The 25,050-nt window shown below is 47.5% G+C and overlaps 1 protein-coding gene across 4 annotated transcripts; it reads right to left on the bottom strand.

Moving 5' to 3' along the window:
* Positions 1–495: 495 nt before the first annotated feature.
* Amigo1 (adhesion molecule with Ig like domain 1) lies at positions 496–5,930 on the bottom strand. Of its 4 annotated transcripts, none has more exon segments than NM_001412551.1 (2): positions 496–5,190; positions 5,613–5,930. In NM_001412551.1, a coding segment is annotated over 1 exon segment (1,482 nt). In that variant the 5' UTR covers positions 5,095–5,190; positions 5,613–5,930; the 3' UTR covers positions 496–3,612.
* Positions 5,931–25,050: the final 19,120 nt, after the last annotated feature.

Below are 25,050 nucleotides of genomic sequence, written 5' to 3'. Positions count from 1 at the left end.
TCCTGTTTCTTTATGTGATCTCTTCTGCATGTCCTCCCATTATTGTGATGACGCATACCATGAGGCCCTCATAACATGTACAACCACTGGGACCACCAGGCCTTCAACTTCTGTCCTCCGTAAGCTATGTTAACCTTTTCTCCCTTACAAAATGTTCTGTCTTGGGCATTTCCCTCCAGCAAATAGACTGCTATATTGGGACAGAACCAGGGTCATTCATCTACACACTGTCTGTGGATGTTTGTCTGCTACAACAGTGCAGTGGAGGTTTAATAGATGGTGAGTCCTCGAAGGCCCAAAATATTTACTTTCTGGCTTGAGAGAAAAATTTGCCATTCTCTTCTCTAATCTTAATGCCTGGATGATTCAGATTTTATGCTTAGTTTCCTAGACGATGCCGATAACAACACTTAGATTCTCTCTTTTGATGCCACACCCTTTTGAAGTCTACTGAACCCACCCACATGCTAAAGTAAATAAACCAACCACAAACTGTGCCAGAGCAGAGACTCAAGCCAGGTTTAATGGTCATTGTCTAGTTCCAGAGCCCGTGGGCTCCGAGGTTTGCCAGCCTGGTGTACACAGTGGGAGGAAGAGTCCTAGACACAGAAAGAGAGAATTACAAGGCAAAGACACATACACACCCGGAAATCGGCTTTGTTCTCCCCAGACAGGTCTACCCTTCCTGGCCTCCTCCAGGGGCCCCATAGATACAGCAAAGAAAAAGATCACAGATAATTACACAGACTGTAGAGTCCTGTCACATCCTGTCTCCAGAGGAACCTGCTTCTCCTTCCTGGGAGATAGTTTATGAGTATAGATGGGGTGAAGGCCAGCCTTTCTTATATCTACACCTGGTCGTTTTTTTCCCAAGGTCTAATGGGATCATATGTTTTTGGAATACAGACATACATGTACACCCCCCTACAAGGACAAAGTTGGGTCATAAGAACTGAAACCACGAGGAGAGAAATCAGTTAAATGTCCTGGTAGAGCGTCCAGACATGTCCTGCAGGTGTCTTGAACTAGGGCCCAAGTTAGCTGTTATAGTAGGGAGAGCTAGGCTTCAGAGTAGGACTTAAAAAGAAAATGACCCTCCTGGCCCTCAGAAGCTCAGCTAGAATGCCCCAGAAGGCAAATTTCATTTGACTTTCATTTTAAAGAGTCTCACAACCCTTGATGGTATCAGGAGAGGATGCTGCCACTAAGAGATTTTCTCATTTCCTTGTGAGTCTGCTGATGGAGGTCTGGCTCTTGGACCTCTGGTGACAAAGTGCCCAGAAGTCTTTGGAATACAACCAATTCCTCTCCAACCCTTGTCTATTAGGACACAGGAAGAACAATTCAGAGCTGCTTAGCCTCCACCAGCATCCTTCGGAGTCCTTCGTTGCTCTGGTTCTAGCCTCCTGTCTTATAGATATATAGTTTTTAAGGAGAGTTCCTGAGGAGTCCGATGAACCAGCTAGTACCTTACTAACCTCCCAAAAGCTCCAGTGTGTGGTCCCCCCTAACTCCAGCATCTGCAGAAAAGTGATTCAGCTCCATGGAGATATGGGTAAAAATTCAGGGTGTTCAGAAATTAAAGTACAAGAGATTGTGCATTTGAGGAGCCTGGCATGGTCACTGTCTCTCCTGCAGTGCAAGAAAACTGTGTGTGAGAAGTTGTGTGCGTGGGTGGAAGCTGTTCTAGAATGATGGCATCAGAGGGGGCCACAGACTCACTGTCCTGGTGGAGGTCAAGGTGCTGGTGTGCATGCATACCTAGGAGCATGCGTACCCAGGAGCATGCAACTACTTAAAGGGGATCGCTGCACCTCTCTCTTGATAAAACTAGGTTACTAATAAAAGATGGACAGCAGCCTTGAGATCCCAGGAGCAGACAGGGGACAATGTTTACTTCAGTTTCTCTTCCCCAGTCCTTATAAGCAGCCTGACAGGCCCTCCCAGCACTAAGCAGCCCTCACCCACAGGTAAACAACACCCCTTAGAACCTCAAAAGCAGGTCAGGAAACTAGAGGACCTGGACGACTTCCAACCACAGGAAACGAGAAAGAAAAGACACCGGAAAAGACCAACGCTAGGGAACGCTTTCACCTCTGCCCTGCTCACCCCTCTTCCAAAGCTCAGAACAACTGCCTCTGGGGCCTGCAGTTTGCTCACGGGATGCAGCAAGGCAGAGTCATCTCTGTACCGAAAGCATCTTGCAAGCCTGGATGGAAGCTAAGGCTGGGTTTGTTTTTAAGTCCCTCTGCTCTGACAGCCAGGACTGCACTGATCTCCAACTGACAGGAACGGTATGGCAGAACTTCCTTCCTTTTCAAAGTTTAGTGCCCCTTCCGCCTCAGTTACAAGACGGCCTGAGTGCCTGGTGGGAGAGGGCAGAACTCTAAGCCACACTCTGTATCGCCATTGTGGGACAAAAGACCACTAGGTTCTAACCCTTCAGATGACAGAAATCCCACACTTTGGCTTTGCAGGAGTGAGGCAGCCCTGTCAGCAGAGAGAAAATAAACATTAGGTCCCGTCTATCTCCAGACCTCGTCTCACTGCCCCCTCCTTTGCAGAGCAGCGTCTGAGGAAGGCTCAGAACCCCACCTGAGTCCATCAGAAGGTTGACAGAAGAGATGGCATACATGAAGGATCAGGTAGGTCTGGCTGACTGCTACATCACAGGCCGGTCTTCCCGGTTCTCTCAGCAAGTATGGCCCTTGTGCCACAGTGGTGGCAGGCACCATAATGCTCCTTCTTCAGTGTCCCCTACTCTTGTCCCAACAGATAGACATTGGGAGACAAATACTAATCAAGGCTTTCTCCCAGCCAGGGAATTAGCCTACCTGGAATTTATGCCCCATCTACAAGTTTTATGCTAGGACAGGGACCTATTAATTCATTCTGTACCCAACTGTGCCACCTGCCCCAGGACAAGGCACAGACACAATGTCCTATATTGCTGCCATAACTAACAGGCAAGAGGCCAGGCTCCTGCAAAGATTCACCTACTCAGGACTCCCAGGGAAAGAAGACAGCTCTAGTGAGAAGTCTCACAGCAGCATTACAGAGTGGTATTGATCCAGGTCTCAGCCTTTTCCTGACTCATTTTCCAAAGGTTTCCAGTTCACTAGCTATGAATTCGACTCCCTGACCAGAGAAGACACTGCAGCTTCCCAGCATGGCTCCTGTGGAGGCCCCCCCAACACACAACTTCGCAGGTGTGGGTGGGCAGAGACAGAAAAAAAAAGTTGTTTTTCAAATGGTTTTCTCTTAAGGAGCTAGGGATGACCTCAAAAAAAGTTTAGGGAATCTGCTCCTCCCCACACCCCTTTCCTCGTTCCTGTCCAACTCAGACGTATCCCTCCTCCTCTACCACACTGAGAATAGCCAAGGCTTTGGGTAGGGTGTGGTATCTGCCTGAGGATGAATATATCCATGTGTGAAACTCACAGCATCCACACCCTCACTGGGGTCTTGCCTCCTCCTGTGCCCATGACCGATTCCCTGGTGGTCAGGAGGAACCCACTCCCTTGGGCAGCCAGCCCTCTCTTCCACCCCCTCATATCCCTCAGGGGTACACTACCTCTCCTGGGGCAGAACCTCCCCATCAGCCTATACTGCTCACACCACAATGGGTGTATCAGAAAAGACCGAGCTGACCGACTCTGGATCTGACATCCTCCGTTGGCCCTTGCCTGTTGCCTCGGGCACCGGCAGAGTGTTGCCTGGCTTGAGTTTGCCATTTTGACCCTGCCCTGGTCCAGCAGGTTCCAGGAAGGCCACCCGCCGGTCAAAACCATCATCTTTGTCCCCACCAGCCATAGGGTCATGGTTGGGTGTGGTACTGAGCATAGAAGAGCTGAGGCTATCTCCTTGATGGCTGGAAGGCTTCTCCACACCCCGGCACCAGCAGCGGCAAGGTGTGAGGTACAAGTATATGAGGACCAGAACCACACTGAGGATGCAGCCCACCAGGGTAGTATAGGCTGTGTTGAGGGTGTCATGGTGTCCGTGCAAGGTGAAGTTATACACTTTCAACTCCACAGACAGTGTTTCGTTGAAAGTCTCCCCCATGGCATAGCAGGTATACACACCCCCATCCTCAACCTGCACCTCTTTAAAATGAAGGTTGCCATCCTCGGACACGGTCACCGTGCCATTGGCCCCCTGGTTTAGCACCTGCTCATTGCTTGGGGTCACCCACACTTTGGTCATCCCTTGCTGTTTGGTATCGCACGTGATGGTCAAGGTGTCTCCCAGGTGAGCCTCCCAGGCACTTTCCTTGTACTCGCTGCAATTGAAGAAATCCAGACTGAAGACGTTATGCAGCTTCTTGGAGTGCACGCAATACAGATCCTCCTGGAAGTCCATCACAGAACTCAGCTGCCGGTACTGCCAGTGTGAAAAGAGCTGGTAGAGCTTGCAGTCACACTCCAGGGGGTTGTTATGCAGGTACAGCCCATTCTTGACCCAGGCTGGCAATTTCTGCAGGTCAGTCAGGGGCAACTTCTTCAGCTTGTTGGAGGACAGATCCAAGAGCGTTAGTTTGGGTAATCTGTTTGCATCCTTGATCAGTTCCAGAGGAAAGCGAGAGATCATATTCTGGCTTAGGTAGAGTTTCTGCAGCTGGGCCATGTCCTCGAAGGCATTCCGGTCCACCACCACAATGTGGTTATTGTAGAGCAGCAGCACTTCCAGTGCCTGCAGGCCGCTGAACAGGAACTCATCCAGCGTGTGAAGATGGTTGGAGGAGAGGTCCAGGTACCGAAGGTTGGGTACCGGGACGAAGGCCTCAGAGGAGATGAAGTTCAGGTGGTTGTGGCTCAGCAGCAGGGAGTGCAGGTTGGTCAGACGGGTGGGGGTCCACTCAGCCTTCAGCCGGCTCAAGTTGTTGTGGCTGAGGTCCAGTAGCGCTGTGTAGCCCGGCAAAGATTGGGGCACATTGGGTAGCTGCTGCTTGGAGCAGCTGAGGATGTTGCTGGCGCACAGGCAATTGGCGGGACAACTGACCACAGGTCGGCCTGCCCTAGCTACCTCAAAGAGAAGCAGGAACAAGGAGAGCAGCAGGAGCCAGAGGCCTCGCAGGTCACGCTGGGGTTGCATAGTGTCACTGGGGAGAGCGAGGAAGGCCACGGGATCTGGGAGAGAGTCACCCCGGCATGTTCTGGTGGAGTATGGAAGGGTCACTTTCACTACAGGCTTGGGAGAAAGAGGATGGGTTTGTAGTCACCAAGGACTCAGGAGGGAAAGACCACCACTCCCACTTTCCTCTCCCACCCCTGCTCCAACCGTTTGGTGAGTAGAAAGAAGCAGCTATCCCGGGTAGTTCCCAAACACAGTTAGGCAGGCTGTGGGCTCAAAATACTAGGGCATTAGAGACATTGGCGCAAAGGCCCACTGGGCTAGGGTCGCGGGTGTAGAATGAGGGTTTGCACAGCGTGTCCCCTGCGGTGGCTGTGTGGGGTGTCACAGGGATTGCACGCTCGAGGTTTGGAGGCGGGGTCATCAGGGCCCTTCCCGAGGAACCAAGGGAAGGTCAACAGGGTACTGGGCTCGGGAGGGCCGAAGGTACCCGGGGCCTGTGGCGCAGGTTCCCTCCCCAGAACCTCCGGTCACTGCACCTGCTCCGTGAGGATGCGGCTCAGCCCATGGCCAGTCCGGGAGCTCCGTCGCGGCCTCCCCCGTCCGCGCCTCCCCGGCTGGCCTGTCACGGCGCCCGGCGTACGCAGGGGCCCGCGCCCGGCGACATCGCCTGCGAGGAACTTGCTGGGTTCCGCGCTGTCCACCCGTGCCGCCGCCTCGCCCCGACCGCCGCGCCTGTCCACCCGAGCCCACCTGGCACGACTGCCGCCTCCGGAGCCACGGGCCAGGCGTGGAGCAGTGCGGCGAGCGGGAGACGCCGCGATCCCAGCCGAGGGAGCAGCGTGGGGGCAGCGAGCACCGCGCGCGCGCCCGTCGCCGCCGCCGGAGCCTCGGGGCGCGTGCGCGCGGCGGGGGCGGGGCGCACGTGCGTGTGTTTGTCTCCGGCTCCCGGCGGACACGCGGGCGGCTGGCTGCAGTCAGGGGTCATTTCCTCTGCCATCCTGTGCTGGGCCCAAAGCTTGGCCCCTCAAGCGCCTCTCCTCCCTAGCCTCTCTTTCTCCATTCTCTTCATGCCCCAATACCGCTCTTCCTTCCCAAATTCACGGTCAGGAAAAGTAAGTCTAACAGGAGTGAGTTCGCTGGAACCAGTGAACTGACTAGGGGGCAAGAAGCGTCGCGTCTCTTAATTTTCCAAATTAAAGAAGTCTGGCTCGCCTCCCGCTTGTCAGTGTTGGCGGGAAATTCATTAGTCACGTTTTTTGACGTTCCTTCTGCTTTCTCTGTGGAGCTGTGAAGTCACAAAAATTAAGGGGAAGAGCTTTGTTTTGTTTTTGTTTCTTTCCTCTTGATGCCACTAATCCATACACCTTGGAGTACCATTGAAGAACACAGCTGGTTAGCCTGAACACAACCTGGGAGGTGTGTTCTTCCATAGACAACCCATCTTGCCTCCCCACTTCCTGTCCTATCCAGCTCTCCTACTTGTCTTCTTCCCGAAGCAGTACCTGCACTTTCTCGTTGTCCAATGATGATTCCAGTAGTTTTCTATTAACTTAATTCTCAAAAGTGAAAGCCAGTGGTGGGCGTTGAAGTATTTTCTTTAAGGTGGCTCCTGAAACACAAAGAAGCTGTTAATCAGTGTGTGATAATTGATGATTAGGGGGAAAGGCCCAGGATGAACCAAGACCATGTCATCCAAGAATTCATTCTTGAGATAGTGGACATGGAAGGAGAAATTAGCAAGTTTTTCTTTCCAGGTTTTAAGTAGAAAAACCAAACTTGAAGTTAATGTCTCAGCAAATTAGCTTGCTAAGAGTTTTAAAAAGAAAGAAAGTATATCCCCTCCCATGTTTTTACTGTGAATTTAAGTGACTTCAAACGGGTATTAGCACATTAACCTTATGCATGATCTTAAATTTTTTTCTTTTTTTCCTTTCCTGTTTAACGGGGCATGATGAAAGTCAGGAAGGGTGGGCAGTCCTTTTTGGAGGAGAAGGAAAGAGGAGTCACAAAGTCAATTGCTCTGAAACACAATTTCTGTTAGCCAGAGAAAGATTGCAGAGAAGTGTTCTCGGCAATCCTGGAGTGGTAGTCTCTCGGCTGCAGGGACATGTCATGTGGAAGCTCTTCATCAGAAAACTTGACTGGGACCAGAGGGTCCACTTTCACAGAGGGCCACATGGATCATTCAGAAGGTTGGTTGTTGTCGAGAAACCCCAATGACTCTCCAGGAAGGTCAGGTCTCATGAAGAGATCCAAGAGCCTGCAAGACAGAAGTCACAATGACCCAGCTCTTCAAGTATTGCTGTCATCTCCACTTTGGTCACGTAGACGGACCCTGATGGAAAGAGACCACAGAGGGGCATGAATTCCAGTAGAAGAGGATTGTTGGGGACCCTCTTGAAGTTGTCATCACACACATGGTCTCTGAAGTCACATCTATTTTTTTAATTTTGAAAAATTTCAAGCATACTACAAGTATGCAACGAACTCCTATATTATCCACTATCCTTATTCAATAACTGACAAGAAAATGCTATCATTGTATTTTATGCAAATATCCCTGGGAAAATGCATGCTCCTCCCACCCTGCTTTGTCCTCCTCTACTCTTCCTTTAGACCCCAGCATCCCAAGCTCTTTTCTATCCCTCTCCTCTCCCTACCGGGTTTGAGACATAGGGAAAACAAAGTAACAAAAAAGAAAAAGGCCCTTTGACCTGGACATCAGTTTTAAGAGTTGGTACCTAAGCCAGGTGGTTGTGGCACACTCTTTTAATCATAGTGCTTGGGAGGCAGGAGTAGGTGAGTCTCTGAGTTCAAGGCCAACTGGTCTACAGAGAGAGTTCCAAGACTGCCAGGAGAACACAGAGAGACTCTGTCTTGAAAAGCAAGCAAATGAACAAACAAACGACAACAACAAAAGAGTTGGTATCTATAACATTTTTTTTCTTTTTTCGGAGCTGGGGACCGAACCCAGGGCCTTGCACTTGCTAGGCAAGCGCTCTACCACTGAGCTAAATCCTCAAACCCGGTATCTATAACTTAAATAGCTCTTCAGTTTCTTTTAATCTCAACTACACCTAAAGTTTTTAAGACATACATACAAACCTCTGAGGACTCTTGTTAAGAGTGAGATTCTCAATCACTCGTCTGGAGAGGGGCCCAGTAGCCTGTGGTTCTAACATGCTAGACATTAATGCTTTGGATCCACAGACCATGTGTTGAGTCACAAGGGGCTAGGTGAGTGCCATTTAAATAGGTAGCCATTGCCCAGCACATTTGGCTATGGAGTTAATTACAATAAATAGCATTAGAAACCATGTCTTCGGCTTTCCTAGCCACACTGAAAATAGCGGTGGCTGTGGCCAGCTACCCAGTGGAGTGAGGCATTGTCCCAGGAAGTCCTTTGGGTGGCACTGTATAGAGAATTGACTCATAATGACTCTCTCACAGCTGCTTTTTAGGCCAAACAACCATCTATTAATTCACAACAGAGGACAACCTGTGCAGGGTAAATAGCAACAGGTTATGTATAGTCTGTATTTATTTCCTCTTGCTGGAATAGATCAACTCCATGTTCCTAACTACAATTTCAAAGGTTATTTGTTTAGCTCAGGGCCTGAACAAAAGAGGCTGCATGTATCTATAGCTTAAGAGACTGGATGGGTCACCTCCCTCTGCACTAGAATATTTCTTCTTCAGTTGGACTGATATTGACCATTGGGATCAAAGTAGAGAATGGTGGGGGAAGGCATCCTTTAAGGATGCTAACTTCTGGGTCTGGAGAACACAGAAATTTGGGGTTGAGGATGTACTTAGTTGGTAGAGCGCTTGGCTAGCATTCAAGACATCCTGAGTTAGATAAAAACAAGAGCATGAGTTATAGAAAGTCCCATCTTAAAAATTAAAATTGAAAATAATAAGCAAGGATCCAAAATCGTGTGTGTGTGTGTGTGTGTGTGTGTGTGTGTGTGTGTGAGAGAGAGAGAGAGAGAGAGAGAGAGAGAGAGAGAGAGAGAGAGAGAGACCTTGCAGAGCCCAGAAGAGGGCATTGGATCCTGTGGAGCTGGAGTTACAGGTGTTAGTGAACGCTTGATGTGGTGCTGGAATTAAGTGTCTCTGCAAGAGCTCTTAACTGCCAAGAGTCTCTCCAGCTCCAGTGGGCGCTTGCTTTATTTATTTATTTATTTATTTATTTATTTATTTACTTACTTATTTAATGTGCTTGACTACACTGTAGCTGTCTTCAGACACACCAGAAGAGGGCATCAGATCCCATTACAGATGGTTGTGAGCCACCATGTGGTTGCTGGGATTTGAACTCAGGAAATTCTGGAAGAGCAGTCAGTGCTCTTAACCACTGAGCCACCTCTCCAGTCCCCAAACTGGAATATTTTAAGTGTTCTTGCATTTTGTAGAGTAATAGCACTAACATTTGTGTTCTTAGAACATCTCCAGAAAGTGGGGCCAATAAAAATTTGAGGTTGTCTTGGAGCAGTCAGCAAAAAGGATGTGGGTCGGATTGAGAATTGCTTAAAGGGATAAATGTTTAGCACTCACCGTTGATGTGCACTCTTCTTATACCAAGAAGATCACTTGTGTTTCCTGTTTTTGTTTTGTCCTTGGTGGCTCTTTTTATAAGGGAATTTCTGTGACCACCTCCCACCTTAGAGAATTTCACGTGTTTTTTGCTCTGTGTCTTACTTGGCTCTGAACATGCTCATACATTGATGTCTTTCCCATCCTAGAGGTGAATAATTCTTTCTTTTTAGACAGTTGGTGTCACACACCCCTTTAGCACACTTCCTGAAAGCTCCGGGTGGTCTGCAGAGACCACAAGGATGAGCAAGTTAGCTGGAGGCTGAAAATGGGTCAATGGTGAGGGCCGGAGGGGACACCATAGACAGTTTACCGTGCTCTGGGCTCTTTGGAGTCAGAAAACCCATCTAATGGTGTTTCCTTCAATCTATAGCTCCCAGTCAAGGCTGCCCTGCCTTTATGGAAGTGATCATTCCAGGTAGCTAAATTATAAACATTGTCTTGATTTTTGATACTCACAGAGTCCTGCACTGAGTCACCAGATAGATGTTTCTCGGAAATATATCTGACAACTCCGTAGCCCGAACCGTTACTCTTCGCTGAAGGACAGGAGTCTGCTACCACAGTCTCCCTGAGCCTGACTAGGCAGCCTGGAGGCAGAGATCATTTCCAAGTCATGGTTACAGTCTCCACAGCCCCCAGAGGACAGTCTTTTTTTTTTTTTTTTTTTTTTTGGTTCTTTTTTTCGGAGCTGGGGACCGAACCCAGGGCCTTGCGCTTCCTAGGTAAGCGCTCTACCACTGAGCTAAATCCCCAGCCCCCAGAGGACAGTCTTTTAAAGGGGATTTTGGCTTTTTTTTTTTTTTAAAGATTTTTGTCATGAACCTGAAAATGTTTTCTTTTCCTGTTCATGCAATCCTCTCTTTTGATTTTTTCTTTTAAGATTTATTTATTTATTTATTTATTTATTTATTTATTATATGTAAGTACATGATAGCTGTCTTCAGACACACCAGAAGAGGGCATCTGATCTCATTACAGATGGTTGTGAGCCACCATGTGGTTGCTGGGATTTGAACTCAGGACCTTTGGAAGAACAGTCAGTGCTCTTAACCCCTGAGCCATCTCTCCAGCCCTCTTTTGATTTTTTAAAAATATTCATTTATTTTATTTATATAAGTACACTGTAGCTGTCTTCAGACACACCAGAAGAGGGCATCTGATCTCATTACAGATGGTTGTGAGCCACCATGTGGTTGCTGGGATTTGAACTCAGGACCTCTGGAAGAACAGTCAGTGCTCTTAACCACTGAGCCATCTCTCTTTTGATTTGTAAAGGTTTTTAAGTCTAAAATTAAATTTTAGCTAATTCTGAGAGCTCTCAGCTAGTTTTCATACCACACAGATTCTTGACTAGTTTGCATTGTATCTAGAGAGCTTAATATTCCAGTTTAGAAGTCAGGGTTTTCCACTTAGGGACGAATAATTTTTAAACAAACAGCTAAGATCTATGAATAGATCTTTCTCCTCTATCCTTTCTTCTTGTTTGTTTGTTTTGCTTTTCTTGGTGGGTATTTTCTTTTTGTTTTTGTTTTGTTGTTGTTGTTGGTGGTGGTGGTGGTGGTTTTTGTTTTGTTTTGCTTTGTTTTGTTTTTTGAGACAGGCTTTCTCTACATAGCCTTGGCTGTCCTAGAACTCACTGTATAGATCAGGTTGGCCTCAAACACACAGAAATTCACCTCCTTCTGCCTCCCAAGTGCTGGAGTTAAAGTCATGTGTCACCATGCCCAGCTCTAATCATGCTTTCTGTATCCAGTTCAATTAGGTTTGAGGCCTTTCAACCATTTATACAGCTCTTAACAAGTTATCATATTAATTATAATTTTGACTGGTTACCTATTTGGCTGGTTACCTATAAATTTGGCTGGTTACACTTACCTATAATAAGAGCACGTCAACCTGCCTGTGTCATAGGAGATGTTAACAGTCAAGCTCACAAGCTGGCAGAGCAATAAGGGCCAGGAGAGAGAAGTGTCACTCTGTTTTTAGAGTGCAGCCTCTGCAGCCAAGCCTCCTATCCTTGCTCTCCCCCTCACTGTGAGGGGGGCAGTTACTTAGCCTATACTGTGGAGACAGTAAGAATACCTGCCTAATTGGGTAGTGAGACTTCCCCTAGCTTATCCATCCCAAGAGAGTTTCTTAACAGGAAGTAAGCATTACACACATCAGGAAGTAGGAGCAGGTGGTCCTTGGCGTCTTTGGTTGGGCTGCTTTCTTAAATGTACTTTTATTCTTTCCTACTCTCTTACACGTACATCATGGATTATAGTCGTTCTCACATACCCCACTACTCTCTTTCACCACCAAGCCTCCCACTGAAATCCTTCTTCGTAGCAAGTCCCGCCCACCGTGTGTGTGTGGGTGTGTATGTGTGTGTGTGTGGTGTGTGTGAGTGTGTGTGTGTGAGAGTGTGTGTGTGAGTGTGTGTGTGAGTGTGCGTGTGTGTGAGTGTGTGTGTGAGAGTGTGTGTGTGTCTGTGTGTCTGTGTGAGTGTGTGTGTGTATGTGTGTGTGTGTCTGTGTGAGTGTGTGTGTATGTGTGTGTGTGTGTGTGTTTGTGTGTGTGTGTGTGTGTGTGTGTGATCGAGTTTAGTCAAACATTCGGGCACAAGTGTAAGTGGGAGCTTATTTAGTGGAGTACGCCCGGGCAATTTATGAAAGGCCACATCACTAAAGAAAGCCAAACCTCTCATCCCAGCCACAATTAACTGTCAATAGTCCCTCAGACCAGGGTGGGGCCTCATGAGCTCTTTCCCTATCCATTATAGAATGTTGATGGCCCTAATGTCCTGCAGGTAACCACAGCTTCACTGAATCTCCAGGTACTATAAGACTGTCAGGGACAATTGCAAACACAGAATAGGGAGACAGCTGTGATCTGTGGTCTATGTTCAACAGAGTCCCATGTTCCATAGTCCAGTGGGGCTTATGGATAGGGCAGAGCTCTAATTGTTAAAGAATGGGAGGCCAGGGCCTGGAGGGGCGACTTGGAGCTTAAGAGCACTGGCTGCTCTTCCAGAGGACCCGGGTTTGATTCCCAGAACCTACATGGAGGTTCACAACCTTTTGTAATGCCAGTCCTAGGGAATCTGACACCTTCTTCTGGCTTTCACAGACAATGTACACATACTGTGCACACAGACATATGCAAGGAAAACACCATACACATAAAATAAAGAAAAAATGTAAAGGATTGGGAAGTCATGAGGAAGCCACAATAGATGCTGAACTAACAGGAAGGACCAGGCATCAGTAGCCTGTCCTGCCAGCTCCTAAGAGGGCTTCCGTCATTCCAACAGGTCTGGGCCCCAGGACAGACAGCAGTTCCTTTAAGACTGCAGAAGCTCTGCTGTACTCAGTTTGGGTCAGACCATAGCTGCAGCATCCAGATCAGTTCTGGGAAGCTCGTTTACAGCCTGGAGCACAGCCAGAGGTCGCTGATGGAGCCGTGCACAGTCCAGTAATCATATTATATGCATTTGCTCACAAACATCTGTTGAGTCCCTAGGGCAGAGCGCTATGTTACAGGCCTCAGGGTGAGGCTGGGTAAAGTAGATGGAAATATCCTTTGGAAATAGTTCTTCCTCTGCCTGGGGCCTAGAAAGTGAGATATGTACCTTAGCAAGTACCTATCAGCTGCCTGTTATGTTCAGGACTCCCTGTAGGTGGTATGACTTTTGGGTCTAGTAGAAAGATCACTGGACTCTAGTTCTGCCCCTGTCAACCAGCTGTGAGACTATGGAGACATTGCCTCAAGTTTCAGTTTTCTCCCACAGAAAGTAGAAATTACAAGACCTTCTTTATTAACAATTCATTCACACTGGGGCTGGAGGAATGGCTCAGTGGTTATAACAACTGGCTTCCCTTACAGAAGTCCCTTCCATTTCTAGCACCCATCTGTAACTCCGGTTCCAGTGCCCCCTTCTAGTCTCCGTGGGCACATGGTACACATATCTACATTCAGGCAAAACACCCAGATAACATAAAACAAAAATAAATCCTTAAAACATGCAAATCGCAGAGCTGCAGACCCACTGAATCAGAATCTCAACTACGATCCTGAGGGGCACTTTGATGGGGGAGGTTGGGGAACACTATCTGAGGTGGTTTGATTAGGTTTGTCCCCATAGACTCATGTGTTTGAATGTTTGGTTTATAAGGAATGGCACTATTAGGAGGTGTAAACCTTGTTGGAGGAAGTATGTCACTGGGATGGACTTTTGAGTTTTCTTACGTTTAAGCTATGCCCAGTCTGGTACACTGTCTCCTTCTGCTGCCTGTCTACCAAGATGTAGAACTCTTGGCTCCTCCAGCACCATGTCTGCCTGCACGTTGCCTTGCTTCCCACCATGATGCTAAACCACTGAAAATGTAGGCCAGTCCCAGCGAAATGTTGTGCTTTATAAGAGTTGCTGTGGTCATGTTGTCTCTTCACAGCCGTAAAGCCTTAACTAAAACACTACCCTTCAGGACAACCTTCTCTAGAGGTGGCCTCTACACTGCCTCCATCAGAATGTCAAAAGAACTCGCAAAGGACGTTCCGGAGCCCATCTCCATATTTACTTAGAATGCTGGAGTTTAGGACCTGCAAATCTTTATTTAATGAGATTCTAAGTGATTCTTTCTACCCTTCGATTTAAAAGCCATTATTATAGAGTTTGGCAGGATTAAGTGAAGATTTCTGAGGAAACATTGGAATCTCATGCACAAAGGACGATGGAGCAGGAGAAGAAGTCATCACAAGCACTTTTGAACGAGATAGAATGATGTACTGTTTGAAATCTTCAGAGCTGCACACAGGAGTTTCATGCAGTCCGGGTGGGGCGGTGCATGCCTTCAAACTTCTGGGCGGGGCGGTGCATGCCTTCAAACATCTGGGTGGGGCGGTGCATGCCTTCAAACATCTGGGTGTGTCGGTGCATGCCTTCAATCCCAGAACTCAGGCTGCAGAGGCAAGCTGTTATATGTGAATCTGAGGCTTCTAAGATCTACATAGTGAACTCCAGGCCAACCAGAGCAGCCAGAGAGGCATAATGAGACCGTCGTGGTCATCGTAGTCATCATCATCAAAACAATAACAAAAATAACAATCTTACATAGCAGGCTCTGGGGAGAGAGATTTGCTGTAAGACCCCAAAAGCTAGCCAGGGTACCAGCTGCAGAAACCATGGCCCCAGAGCCTCCACAACTTAGAGAATTGAAACAGTGTTGCGAGATGCTAAAACGAGGCTGTCAGGGGCTGGAGAGTGGCTCAGTGGTAAAGAGCATTTGTTCTTGCAAAAGACCAGGGTGGATTGATTACCTTCACCCACGTGGAGGCTCACCACTTTCTCAGGAACCAGACATGTATGTGGTACACAGACATATGGATAAAAAATTTTAAATCTTAAAAAAAAAAAAGAGGCTTATAATCCAAGAGTCACTTACTTGTTTGTTTGTTTGTTTTGGTTTTTTTGTTTGTTTCTACAACAAATAGGCCTTGAATAAGTCAAATTGATACCAATGAGAAGAACTCTAACATTTTTTTTTTTTTGGTTCTTTTTTTTTTCGGAGCTGGGGACCGAACCCAGGGCCTTGCGCTTCCTAGGCAAGTGCTCTACCACTGAGCTATATCCCCAACCCCGAACTCTTACATTTTTAAGTGCTTTCCTTTGGCCTCTGTGCACCCCGACCTTTCATATTTAATTTTAGTATGTTGACAATCTCCACTTAATTACCGTGATTAGTGGAACAGAGTTGGTTTTGTTCCTAATGCCTGGATACACAATACCTGGGGTCTGCTTTCCTTTTAGGAAAGGAAGCAGGGAAAAATCTTAAAGCAAGCACAGGGTCGACAAGATGGCTCAGCAGTTAAGAGCAGAGCCTGCTCTTTCCAAAGACTCTCGTCTCCTTCAGTTCCCAGCACCCACACCAGGCAGCTTACAACCACCCATACCTACAGCTCCAGGGTATCCAATAGTCCCTTCTGGCCTCTGTGGGCACAGCACTCATGTGCTCAACTCCTTCCCACCCCCATACACATATTTTTTAAAATTTTTATTTATTTATTTATTCAATATATATCCCAGTATCAACCCCCCCCCACATAATTTAAAATAAACGATAAAATCTGGGGTGGGGGGAAGCAAGCCCTTTATTCTCCTAGAATAGATGTTTATGAGAAACAGGAAGGAAGAAAATGAAGTGTGTTTCAGAAATTTGGTGGTTCTGTTCCCTGTGTGAAACTAGCAGATTCCCTCCCACTAAGCACATGGGCAGACATGCCTGCAATCCCATGTCTGTTTCCTAGAGACGTAGACTTCACGCACTGCTAGATTGAGAACATCTAGTCTTCCGGGCCTTTAAATGATGAGACTTCACTATTGGTTAGCAAGGGTCAGAGAAACAGATTTCTACTCCGTGTTCAGAAATATCCTTTGACATTTCAGGGATGAATCATCTCCATCTTGAGGTAGTGTGCATCCCATCCTAGGAGGCGACCTTGTGCACGACCGGTTTGCACAGACGTCCATTCATTTAATTTTTTCATTCACTCTTTCACACACACACACACCCCCATTCACACGCAGTAAGAACTCTTGTGAGTGTTTAGGAGTAGAAGAGCGGAATACAAAGGTACCCACAAGAGAAACCCTCTTCGCAGTGCTACCATTCAGTAGAGGAAACCATGATACACGTCGTTGTGGGACATGGTGACAGCGAGAACTCATGTATAAAAGGCTCAGAGAGTCAGAGAAGAGCAGAAATGAATCTACAAATGGGTCCTGCCCAGCACCGGTGAGTGCCCGGATGGCCTCTAGTCTCATTTCAACTCTGTCCAGTGCAGCAACAGAGCCAATGGTTAACTGGTGTTGGAGAGGGCGTCAGTCATGTTCTTCCAGACATATGCATTGTTAAAGTAATAAAGCAACAATGTGTGTTCCATACACATAAACTCCAGGACTCGCCTTCTACCCCCACCTCTTGCCTTTCAACCATATGGCAACTTCTTCGCTTGTCCTGTGTGGAAATTCTGGAACCACCAATGACCCTAAGTCCTGAGCCCATCCCGGTGATTGGTATTGGGATGGAAGCCAGGGAGTACCTGTGAGAACAGACTGGTGACGATGCTGAAGTGGACAGGAGAGTGAGCACAGATTGGCTATGCCCAAATCCGGGGCCAGCTCCCCTAATTGTTCCAACAACTCTGAGGTTGAAAGCATTTCCTTCCCTGCAGGTTTTCTTCATTTTCTGTGCCTGCTTCCACAGACAGTACACCCGCCCTTCCTCCCTCCCACCAAGGTCACCACTCAGCAGGCTTTGATAAATGTCATCTTTTTTTTGAAAGTCGCCTTGGAAAAAGGCAATTTGACTGCAGTGAGGCAGAACAGGGAGCTGAACACCAGCCGCCCTTTATCGACCAGAGCCCAGCCTAAGAACAAAATGAAGAAGAGTGGTGTGGCCCTGAGCTCCTGGAGAGGCTTGGACTGGCTCTCCCGAGGGACCTTTGCGCTGAGCAGAAAGCCCTGCAGAGGAGCTGGGACTGGGGGTCCAGGTCTCCTCCTCCCTCTGTCCCTCTCTCGAGCCCTTTGTCTTCTGCTGCTTGTTTTCTGGCTGGTAACTAGAGGTCCCTGAGACCGCCCCGCCCCACCTCACCCCTAGCTCTGGAGGCGGGAGCCTCTCCACTGTGCAAGCAGTGGGCCGCTGATTAGCGCGGGGAATAAATAACAGCAAGCTAATTATCTCCCTGATTGCGGCTTGCCTCACTAACAAGGCTGGGCTGGAGTGGTGATGCGGCAGCTGATACTATTCCAAGCATGCTTCTGGGCTCGGGGAAATTTCCATGCCTTTCCAGTCTGTTGCTACACTCCCTTCCCAGATGCCCTGGAGCTCTAAGTGGAAATGTTCACTCTTCTGCTTCACCTTGGAATTGAGAGACTCACCCCAGACAGACTGTTTATGTCATTCCCTAGTGAGTGCTGGAGCCGGCTTCTCAGAGAAGCAGGCAAAGGCTTTCAGAGGGAGGCTAGAGGTTGGCCAAGGGCATGGAAGGATGGATCCTTAGGGACCACATACTCCAGTACTTAGTATCCTAATTACATCTGTTACTCTGACTCCTAAAACTGAGTGGTTTCCATCAGGCTCGCAGATACAAGAAGAAAAGTGTAAAGAAGGGTCTTGGTCCAGACTCTGGTCAGACCTTAGCCAGGCTCCACAATCACTCTGGTCCCTCTTTCTTCTTATGAATGAAGTATGATGACTTTGGAACTTGTTTCAGTCTGGAAACAGAGTTTTGTGACTTTTCCTCTGAAGTCTGATCACTGTGTTTGTCTTGGAGTTCCATGCCGGAGAAGCTGCCTTGGCCTCTGATGGCCACATCCCCAGTAGGAATTTCCCCTTCTGTGCTGCGAGCACAGCTCTTCCTCCCCATGGGTCTTGAACACAAAGGGTGAGCAGCACCAGCCTTTAGGAAGCGTTTCTTTTCTTTTCGAGGTTTATTATTTTGTAATTATATGTCATATGTGTGTCAGGAGTGTGTGTGAGGATCCCGGAGGAGTCCAGAAGAAAGTGTCAGATGCCCTGCAGCTGGAGTTAGGCATCGGCATCGTTGTGAACCTCCAGATGTGGACTCCTCTGCAGAAGCGGGGCATGCTCTAATTGCTGACCCATCTCTCCATCTCCAGAAGAGTCCCAGCGACTCTTCTGTCCCAGTGTATTAACTTCGCAGAGCCTCAGTAGCTACCAGCCTGCAAAGACAGATGTGGAGTGCCAAGACAGATGTGGAGTGCCTTCTATTGGAACAGAACTGCTTCTGGACTACAGTGGACAGAAGAAGGAATCAGGCTGCCTCCTAGACATTTTGGACCATCCCTGGCTATAGGGCCTATTAGTAGTGTGTGTGTGTGTGTGTGTGTGTGTGTGTGTGTGTGTGTGTGTATACACATATATATTGTTGAGAGATGGGGGATAAAGGGATGAGAAGTCTGGGGGTTGGTGGGTATGGGACGTTAAGTCTATCTCTACTGGAGGGCAGATGCTACGCGAGCCAGATGTTTTCATCTCTGCGGAAGATAAACCTAGAGAAAGCAAACCTGGGGAAAGGATAGAGAATGACACATGGGTCATAAACCCCTTTCAAAGGGAGAAGGATAAAGGGGGAGGACTGATGTTATATTTGGACCAAAGAGAAATATACTGTTTAGGGATAGCCCCAGGTACCAGGTCTGTACTACCTGGCCTGACCTGGTGGGGATGCTAGACTTCGGCACTTCTAATGTATCTGGATAATTCGCTGACTTCTGAATTGGGCAGGGTGAGCTTATCATAACCGCCAGCACAAGGTGCCGCGTAGGTGTATAGTGACTGTCCTACCTGGTGACACGGGGAAGCAGCACTGTCGATCAGAGATGTCCTGTTCACTGTACCTGCTTTAGAATTCTCTGCATTCAATTGCCAGTGGCCGGAAAAAAGGGGTGGGGGGAGCAGGCCCAATTACATGAAAGGTTTTAGAAGTCAAGTCTGCAACTGGCATTCATCATTTCTGCCACATTCCCCTGACCACGATTTGGTCATATGAGCACATCTGACTGAAGGGGACCTTGAGAAATGTAGTCAAAGCTGTGTGCTCAGGAGGTAAAGAAGAAACCATTTGGTAAACAGCTATAGTCAGTCCCTGAAAGACGTTGCTTGAAATTCTGTTTCCGTGTGGCAAGGAGCCTGTATTTTGTCATCTGAGTGGGTAAGAGATAAAGCAGGATCCGATGCATGACCTTCACAAATGCAGAGTACATATACAAGTGTGCGAGTCTCAGATTAACATGTAATTAACTAGTCTAAACCCTGGTCTACATAACAAATGCCAGGCCAGCCTGGGGAGACCTTGTCTCATTTTTTCTCCCTTTAAATTGATCTAGCATTAACATTAAAATTACTGGCTCTGTTAGAACCATTAGAGCTCTCTGTGGTTGGAATACATTTATTTGAACTAGAGGACACATTTTGGAATGATGGAGGAACTGAATTCACGATGTGATGGAAATAAACTCTGATCCATTCAACTCTTAAAATTGTAGAACTCATTCTTCCTCTCCCCCTGCCCTTGTTCGGAATGGAGGACTCAACCAGTGCAGCTGGTGTGGCCCATGTGCCTGGGATCAGGATTTGGTTGCCCCAAACTGCACACAGGAAGAGCCTGGGACCGAGAGGGTAGCCAGTGTGGTTGGTAGACAAATGGTTTGTTGAGGATGAGAACAGTGTTTCTTCTGTAGTAATCTTGGAGTTATTGGTATGGAAAACCATATATACAGGCACACTGGTAAGAAGGAAGGAATTAATTCCACCTTTGTGTTTGATTATAAATAGGTGTAGCTATGTGTGTGTGTGTGTGTGTGTGTGTGTGTGTGTGTGTGTGTGTGTGTGTTTATATCAGTTCATTTGCTTGTGGAGGCCACAGGCAAATCATGTGTCTTCTTCAACCGCTCACCAATCAAGCTGTTGAGACAGGGTCCCTCCTCACTGGACCCGGAGCTCTCTGATTCAGCTACACTGACCGGGCAGTGAGGTCCAGGGATTCTCCGGTCTCTGTCTCCTCAGTTTAGGGGTCACAGGTAGCAACCGTCAAACCTGGCTTTTATGTGGGTGCTGGGGGTCCAGACTGGGGTCCCCATGCTTGTGTGGCAAACTTTATTGGCTAAGCCACCTCCCCCACACTGTACAATTATTCTTCTAACGCAACTAAGAATTCACTTGTGTGCCCTGAGAGATGTGAAAATGTGAAAAGCACTAACAGCAAGCACCCCAGCCACCCCAATCTTGGCTTCCATCATTTTACACACACACACACACACACACACACACACACACACACAGAGCTGACAAACCTAGAGATGATTCATAAACTTGGGATATATTACAATAGAAATGAAGAAATAATGTAACTTAGAAAGTTCAACCTTGGGGCTGGGGACTTAGCTCAGTGGTAGAGCGCTTACCTAGGAGGCGCAAGGCCCTGGGTTCGGTCCCCAGCTCCGAAAAAAAGAACCAAAAAAAAAAAAAAAAAAAAAAGAAAGTTCAACCTTTAAGGGTTGCTCGTAGGTCAAATCTGAGACAAATTACACAGCAAGGCAAATCATCACTTTGGTATTAGGTTATAACCCATTGAATAAAATGTGAATGGATTGGTGCATGCTTTAATAAATAAAAGGGAAGTGTTCATCTTTGCCAATATAAAAAGAGATAAAGTTAGAAAAATCACCACTTGGCAACCACCATCATAGTAATAAATAATTTAATCGAGACTCATCGTGGATGTTAAAACCACTGGGTGAAATTTTGATGAGGAATTAGATGTTTACACAACCTTAAAATGTCTCCCCACAAACAGTTGTTAATTGATAAGTACACAATGCCTATTGACTTTATACTGGAAAAACTTGGCTGACCTCAACCCAACCAAGTAGCAAAAGCTAATATCCTAGGTAATGGGACAGATGAACATGGTCACCTCTGCGTGAAATGAACTGAGAATAACACACAACATAGATTCTGTAATACTCCTGTCAGAGCCATATAACCTGTGTCCATTCGCTAGGGCTGAGTCAGTCAAACCCAAACTGAGAGATGTCTACAAGGTAACCAGAGAGATATTCTTAAGAAAAATAATGTGGGCTGGAGAGATGGCTCAGCAGTTAAGAGCACTGGCTGTTCTTCCAGAGGTCCTGGGTTCAACTCCCAGCAACTACATGGTGGCTCACAACCATCTGTAATGGAACTCGATGCCCTCTTCTGGTGTGTCTAAAGACAGCTACAGTGTACTCCTATACATTAAGTGAAAAAATAAATCTTAAAAAGAGAGAAAGAAAGGGAGGAAGGAAGAAAGGAAGGAAGGAAGAAAAAAGAAAAGAAAAACGGATGTGGTAGCACACTCCTTTGGTCCCAGCACTTGGCAGGCAGAGGCAGGCGAACCTCTTGAGTTTGAGGCAGTTTGGTCTAGGACAAGAGAAGTCTAGGACAGCCAGGACTACACAGAGAAATCCTGTCTCAAAAAGCAAACAGACAAACAAACCACAAACAACAACCTCAAAACCCAAAAAAGAATGTGAGTGTATATGTTTGTGTGTATGCAAAAACATGTATATTGTTCCTGATTGGAAGAGAGATTAAATACAGTTCTAAATGCAACACATATCATTCTGGATCCAGATTAAAACCTAGATCTATAAGCAATGTCATTAGGACCATCAATGAAATTTGAATTCAACATTGTTCTGCATCGAGGTTAACTTCCCAGCTACAATGTTGTACTGTGGTTATGTGGGAAAAAGTCTGGATTTTTTTTAAAATTAAGTATAGATTGAAATATTAAGTGGAAAAATGATATTATATCTGCAATTTACTATCCAATGTATCAGAAATTGTACATGCATATGCATACACTCACACACACACACACACACACAGAATGAGAAAGCAAGAGAGAGAGAAAGAGAGAGAGAGAGAGAGAGAGAGAGAGAGAATACAGAAATATATGGAGATGTAAATCAAGCCAAGGAAACTGATTGAAAAGGTAATCTAAGAATTCTTTGAAACTCTTCTACAAATTCAAAATGATTTCAAAATAAAACGTTGGGTCTGGAGAGGTGGTTCAGTGGTTAAGAATGTCGTCGCTCTTCCAGAGGACCCAGGTTCAGCTTTTCGTGCCCATGTGATGCTAACCTGTGACTCCAGTCCCAGAGGATTCGGTGCTCTCTTCTGGCCTCCTGGGCACTGTGTGCACATAGTGCACAGACGTACATGCAGACAAAACACTCACATGCATAAAATGAAAAGAAATAAAATAGTGAAATCATAAATAATGAAACTGCACACTATAGCGGAATGCTTTGAACTCGGGCAGGAGGGACACATAAGAGGTAGAGGTGACAGCTGTGAGAAGGAGGCAGTAATGTCAGGGAGTGAATGGGTTTGGGGTCTATGGAAACTTTGGATCGGGTTCTGATCTTGTGTTCAGCCAGTCAGGGGATCTGGAAGAAGCCATCTCACCTCACTGAACCTCCACTGACAGGGTGGAACCCCTCAGGAGTACCATGCAGCTTTAAATATTAACATAATAATATATGTCACAGAACTCCCTGAGCCCCGAAATGTGACAGCAGGCATGTCACAATAGTATTTTGTTTCTCTCAGGAAACTACAGCCCATGGATGCCGAGCTGTCCCCTTTATCCCCGGGCCTCTCAGCTTCTCATCCAAGTATCTCCATGAAGTAGTTCTCAGGGAAATGACCTCTCTTATGGACTGGGAACTAAGGACTTCGGGCTCCCAGAAAGAGGTGCTGTTGGCATAGCCACCACAGCGTGGCTGTGTGTAATTGTGCTCGTGTGGGCAGCTGTGTAAGTGCACATGTCTTGGAAACCTTGGTTTCCGACACTCTCTGTGTAAGCAGAGATGCTGTGGGGCTGATGTATGTTGTTACAGATCCATAAACATCTGCTCGAGTGGCCTAGGTAGTCCCTTCTGGAAGGAAAGTCCTCTGCTTTTGTCACGCGTGACAGAAATACTCAAAGTGCTATGTACAATCAAGCTACTCTGACAGCTTAGGAGGCAGGGTCCTAATGCTGCCCACCCACCCCCTGGCAGACAGCAGTGTGTACTGATGAAAATCATTGCTGAGGTCTGAACACTTCTCCAAGCCTTTCACCCACACTCCTTCATGTAACCCTCAAAGCCACAGCAACCTGGGCTGCTGATTACTGACAGATCAGAACTTGCCCTGGTCTGGTCTAGGATTTGCCATAGGCCACAGAACTAATAAAGGGCACCCAAGGGAACAAACTGGGGACTTTAACACTGTCCCTTACACAGGCATTTTTGTCTCCGTTTGAACCCTTTCTTGGACCCCTTGGAGAGGGGGCTCTCTTTCAGGTGTCCTTGATTCTCTGCACTTTCTTTTCCAATCACGAGACTCCCCTGCTAGTCCTTGCTCCCTGAGAATGTGCTGCTCTGGGGCTCCTGCTCCAGCCGGTTCAGCCATCCCTTCCTCCCTGGACCCCACCTTCCAGCTAGAAACACAGGAGTTCAACATCCTAGTCCCTGACGCCAGGGCTGTCACTCCCTCCCTGTTCCGGAGCCAAGAGAAGAAAACAAAGACTAGCATCATGTGGGGACAAGGAACAAAGATGCCACCGGCTCCAGGAAGCCGCAGACATCACTTAAGTGGCCCCTGCTTCCTGGTCCGGTTGCTATGTCTTCCTCTATCTCCTGTAGACATCCCCTTCCCTCTCACTGTTAGCAGGAAGAGCAACCCTGGTTTCTAGTCTGTTCCTGTGTCACTGGCTTGAGGGAGTTCAGTTGAGGCAAAGTTGTCCCCAGGTTCTGTCAGCCCTGAGCACTGCTTGGCTGCAGACAGACAGATGGCTCCCAGTCTTCAGACAGAGCAGAGCCCAGTGGTCTCTGCTGAGCTTCTTAGGAAAGTCGCTGCCTTAGTCATTACTGAGATGACTCTGGTGGTGTGACCGACGTGCCTGTGACAGTCCTAGGTCTCATCACTGTTCTAAGAGTCCTGAGCAGAGGTTGGAGACTGGGGGTGAGGGGTTACGAGTGGGGATGAGGGTAGAGGGTATTTTCTGGTTTGTTGGAGAAGATCTCAGACCTAGGTCATGCACTGAAACCTACCAACGCTGGCCCAGTTGGTAGGAGTCTGGAAATCTGATCCGCATGCGGCCTGTGGATGCCCTTGAGCAAAGTGTCTTCACAGGGACGCAGCCTCCTCATCTGTGACACAAATTCTGAGTGCCCTTTCCTTCCATGTGCTTCTACTTAGAGCCAAGGGCTGGTTTCTAAGGGCTGGAGCTCAGCCCAGATGGAGCTCAAGTCTAGAATTCAGACCACTGTCTATGCCTCATTCTCTGCCGCTTCTGCAGGGCTGTCCTAGCAGTCTGGCAAGCAGGGTGCTGTATGTAGCCTGCTCTGTTCAGCAGGGGCAGGACCACTGCCTGGCATTGCAGCAGCTGGAGTCCTGAGAGGTCTAGGGACTTACACTATTTCTCATGGCAGTGCTGTGTGGGAAGGACAAGAGCGAACAGATCCACTCCTCTCCTACCTCTGCCAGAAACTCGAGGACATGTGCTTGGGAGACCTCAGGGCTCCGTGAGAACTCAGTATGGAATTCTTGTGAGGGGTGGATGAGACCCGAGAGGAGCACCTGGTAGAAGACTCAGTCAGGCACAGCAGAACTCCAGCCTCCTCTCTCACTAAATCAAATGAGAGAGAAACCCGTGATATTTTACAGGTTCCATCCAGGTTTGACACTTTAAAACTCTGAAAGTAAAGAGTCAGTTTACTAAGCAATTCTGGGCTCCCTTGAACTCCTGGGGTCAGGCAACTTGCCCCAGGTGCCACCA

The sequence above is a fragment of the Rattus norvegicus genome, chromosome 2 (genome assembly GCF_021556685.1).
Source record: "Rattus norvegicus strain SHRSP/BbbUtx chromosome 2, alternate assembly SHRSP_T2T, whole genome shotgun sequence".
Classification (NCBI taxonomy): domain Eukaryota; kingdom Metazoa; phylum Chordata; class Mammalia; order Rodentia; family Muridae; genus Rattus; species Rattus norvegicus.
This window is presented reverse-complemented; position numbering and strand designations above follow the sequence as displayed.

Bases quoted from the DNA above. Each gene is read 5' to 3' on its own strand.
- Amigo1 (XM_087620381.1), bottom strand. From the start codon at position 5,094: ATGCAACCCCAGCGTGACCTGCGAGGCCTCTGGCTCCTGCTGCTCTCC.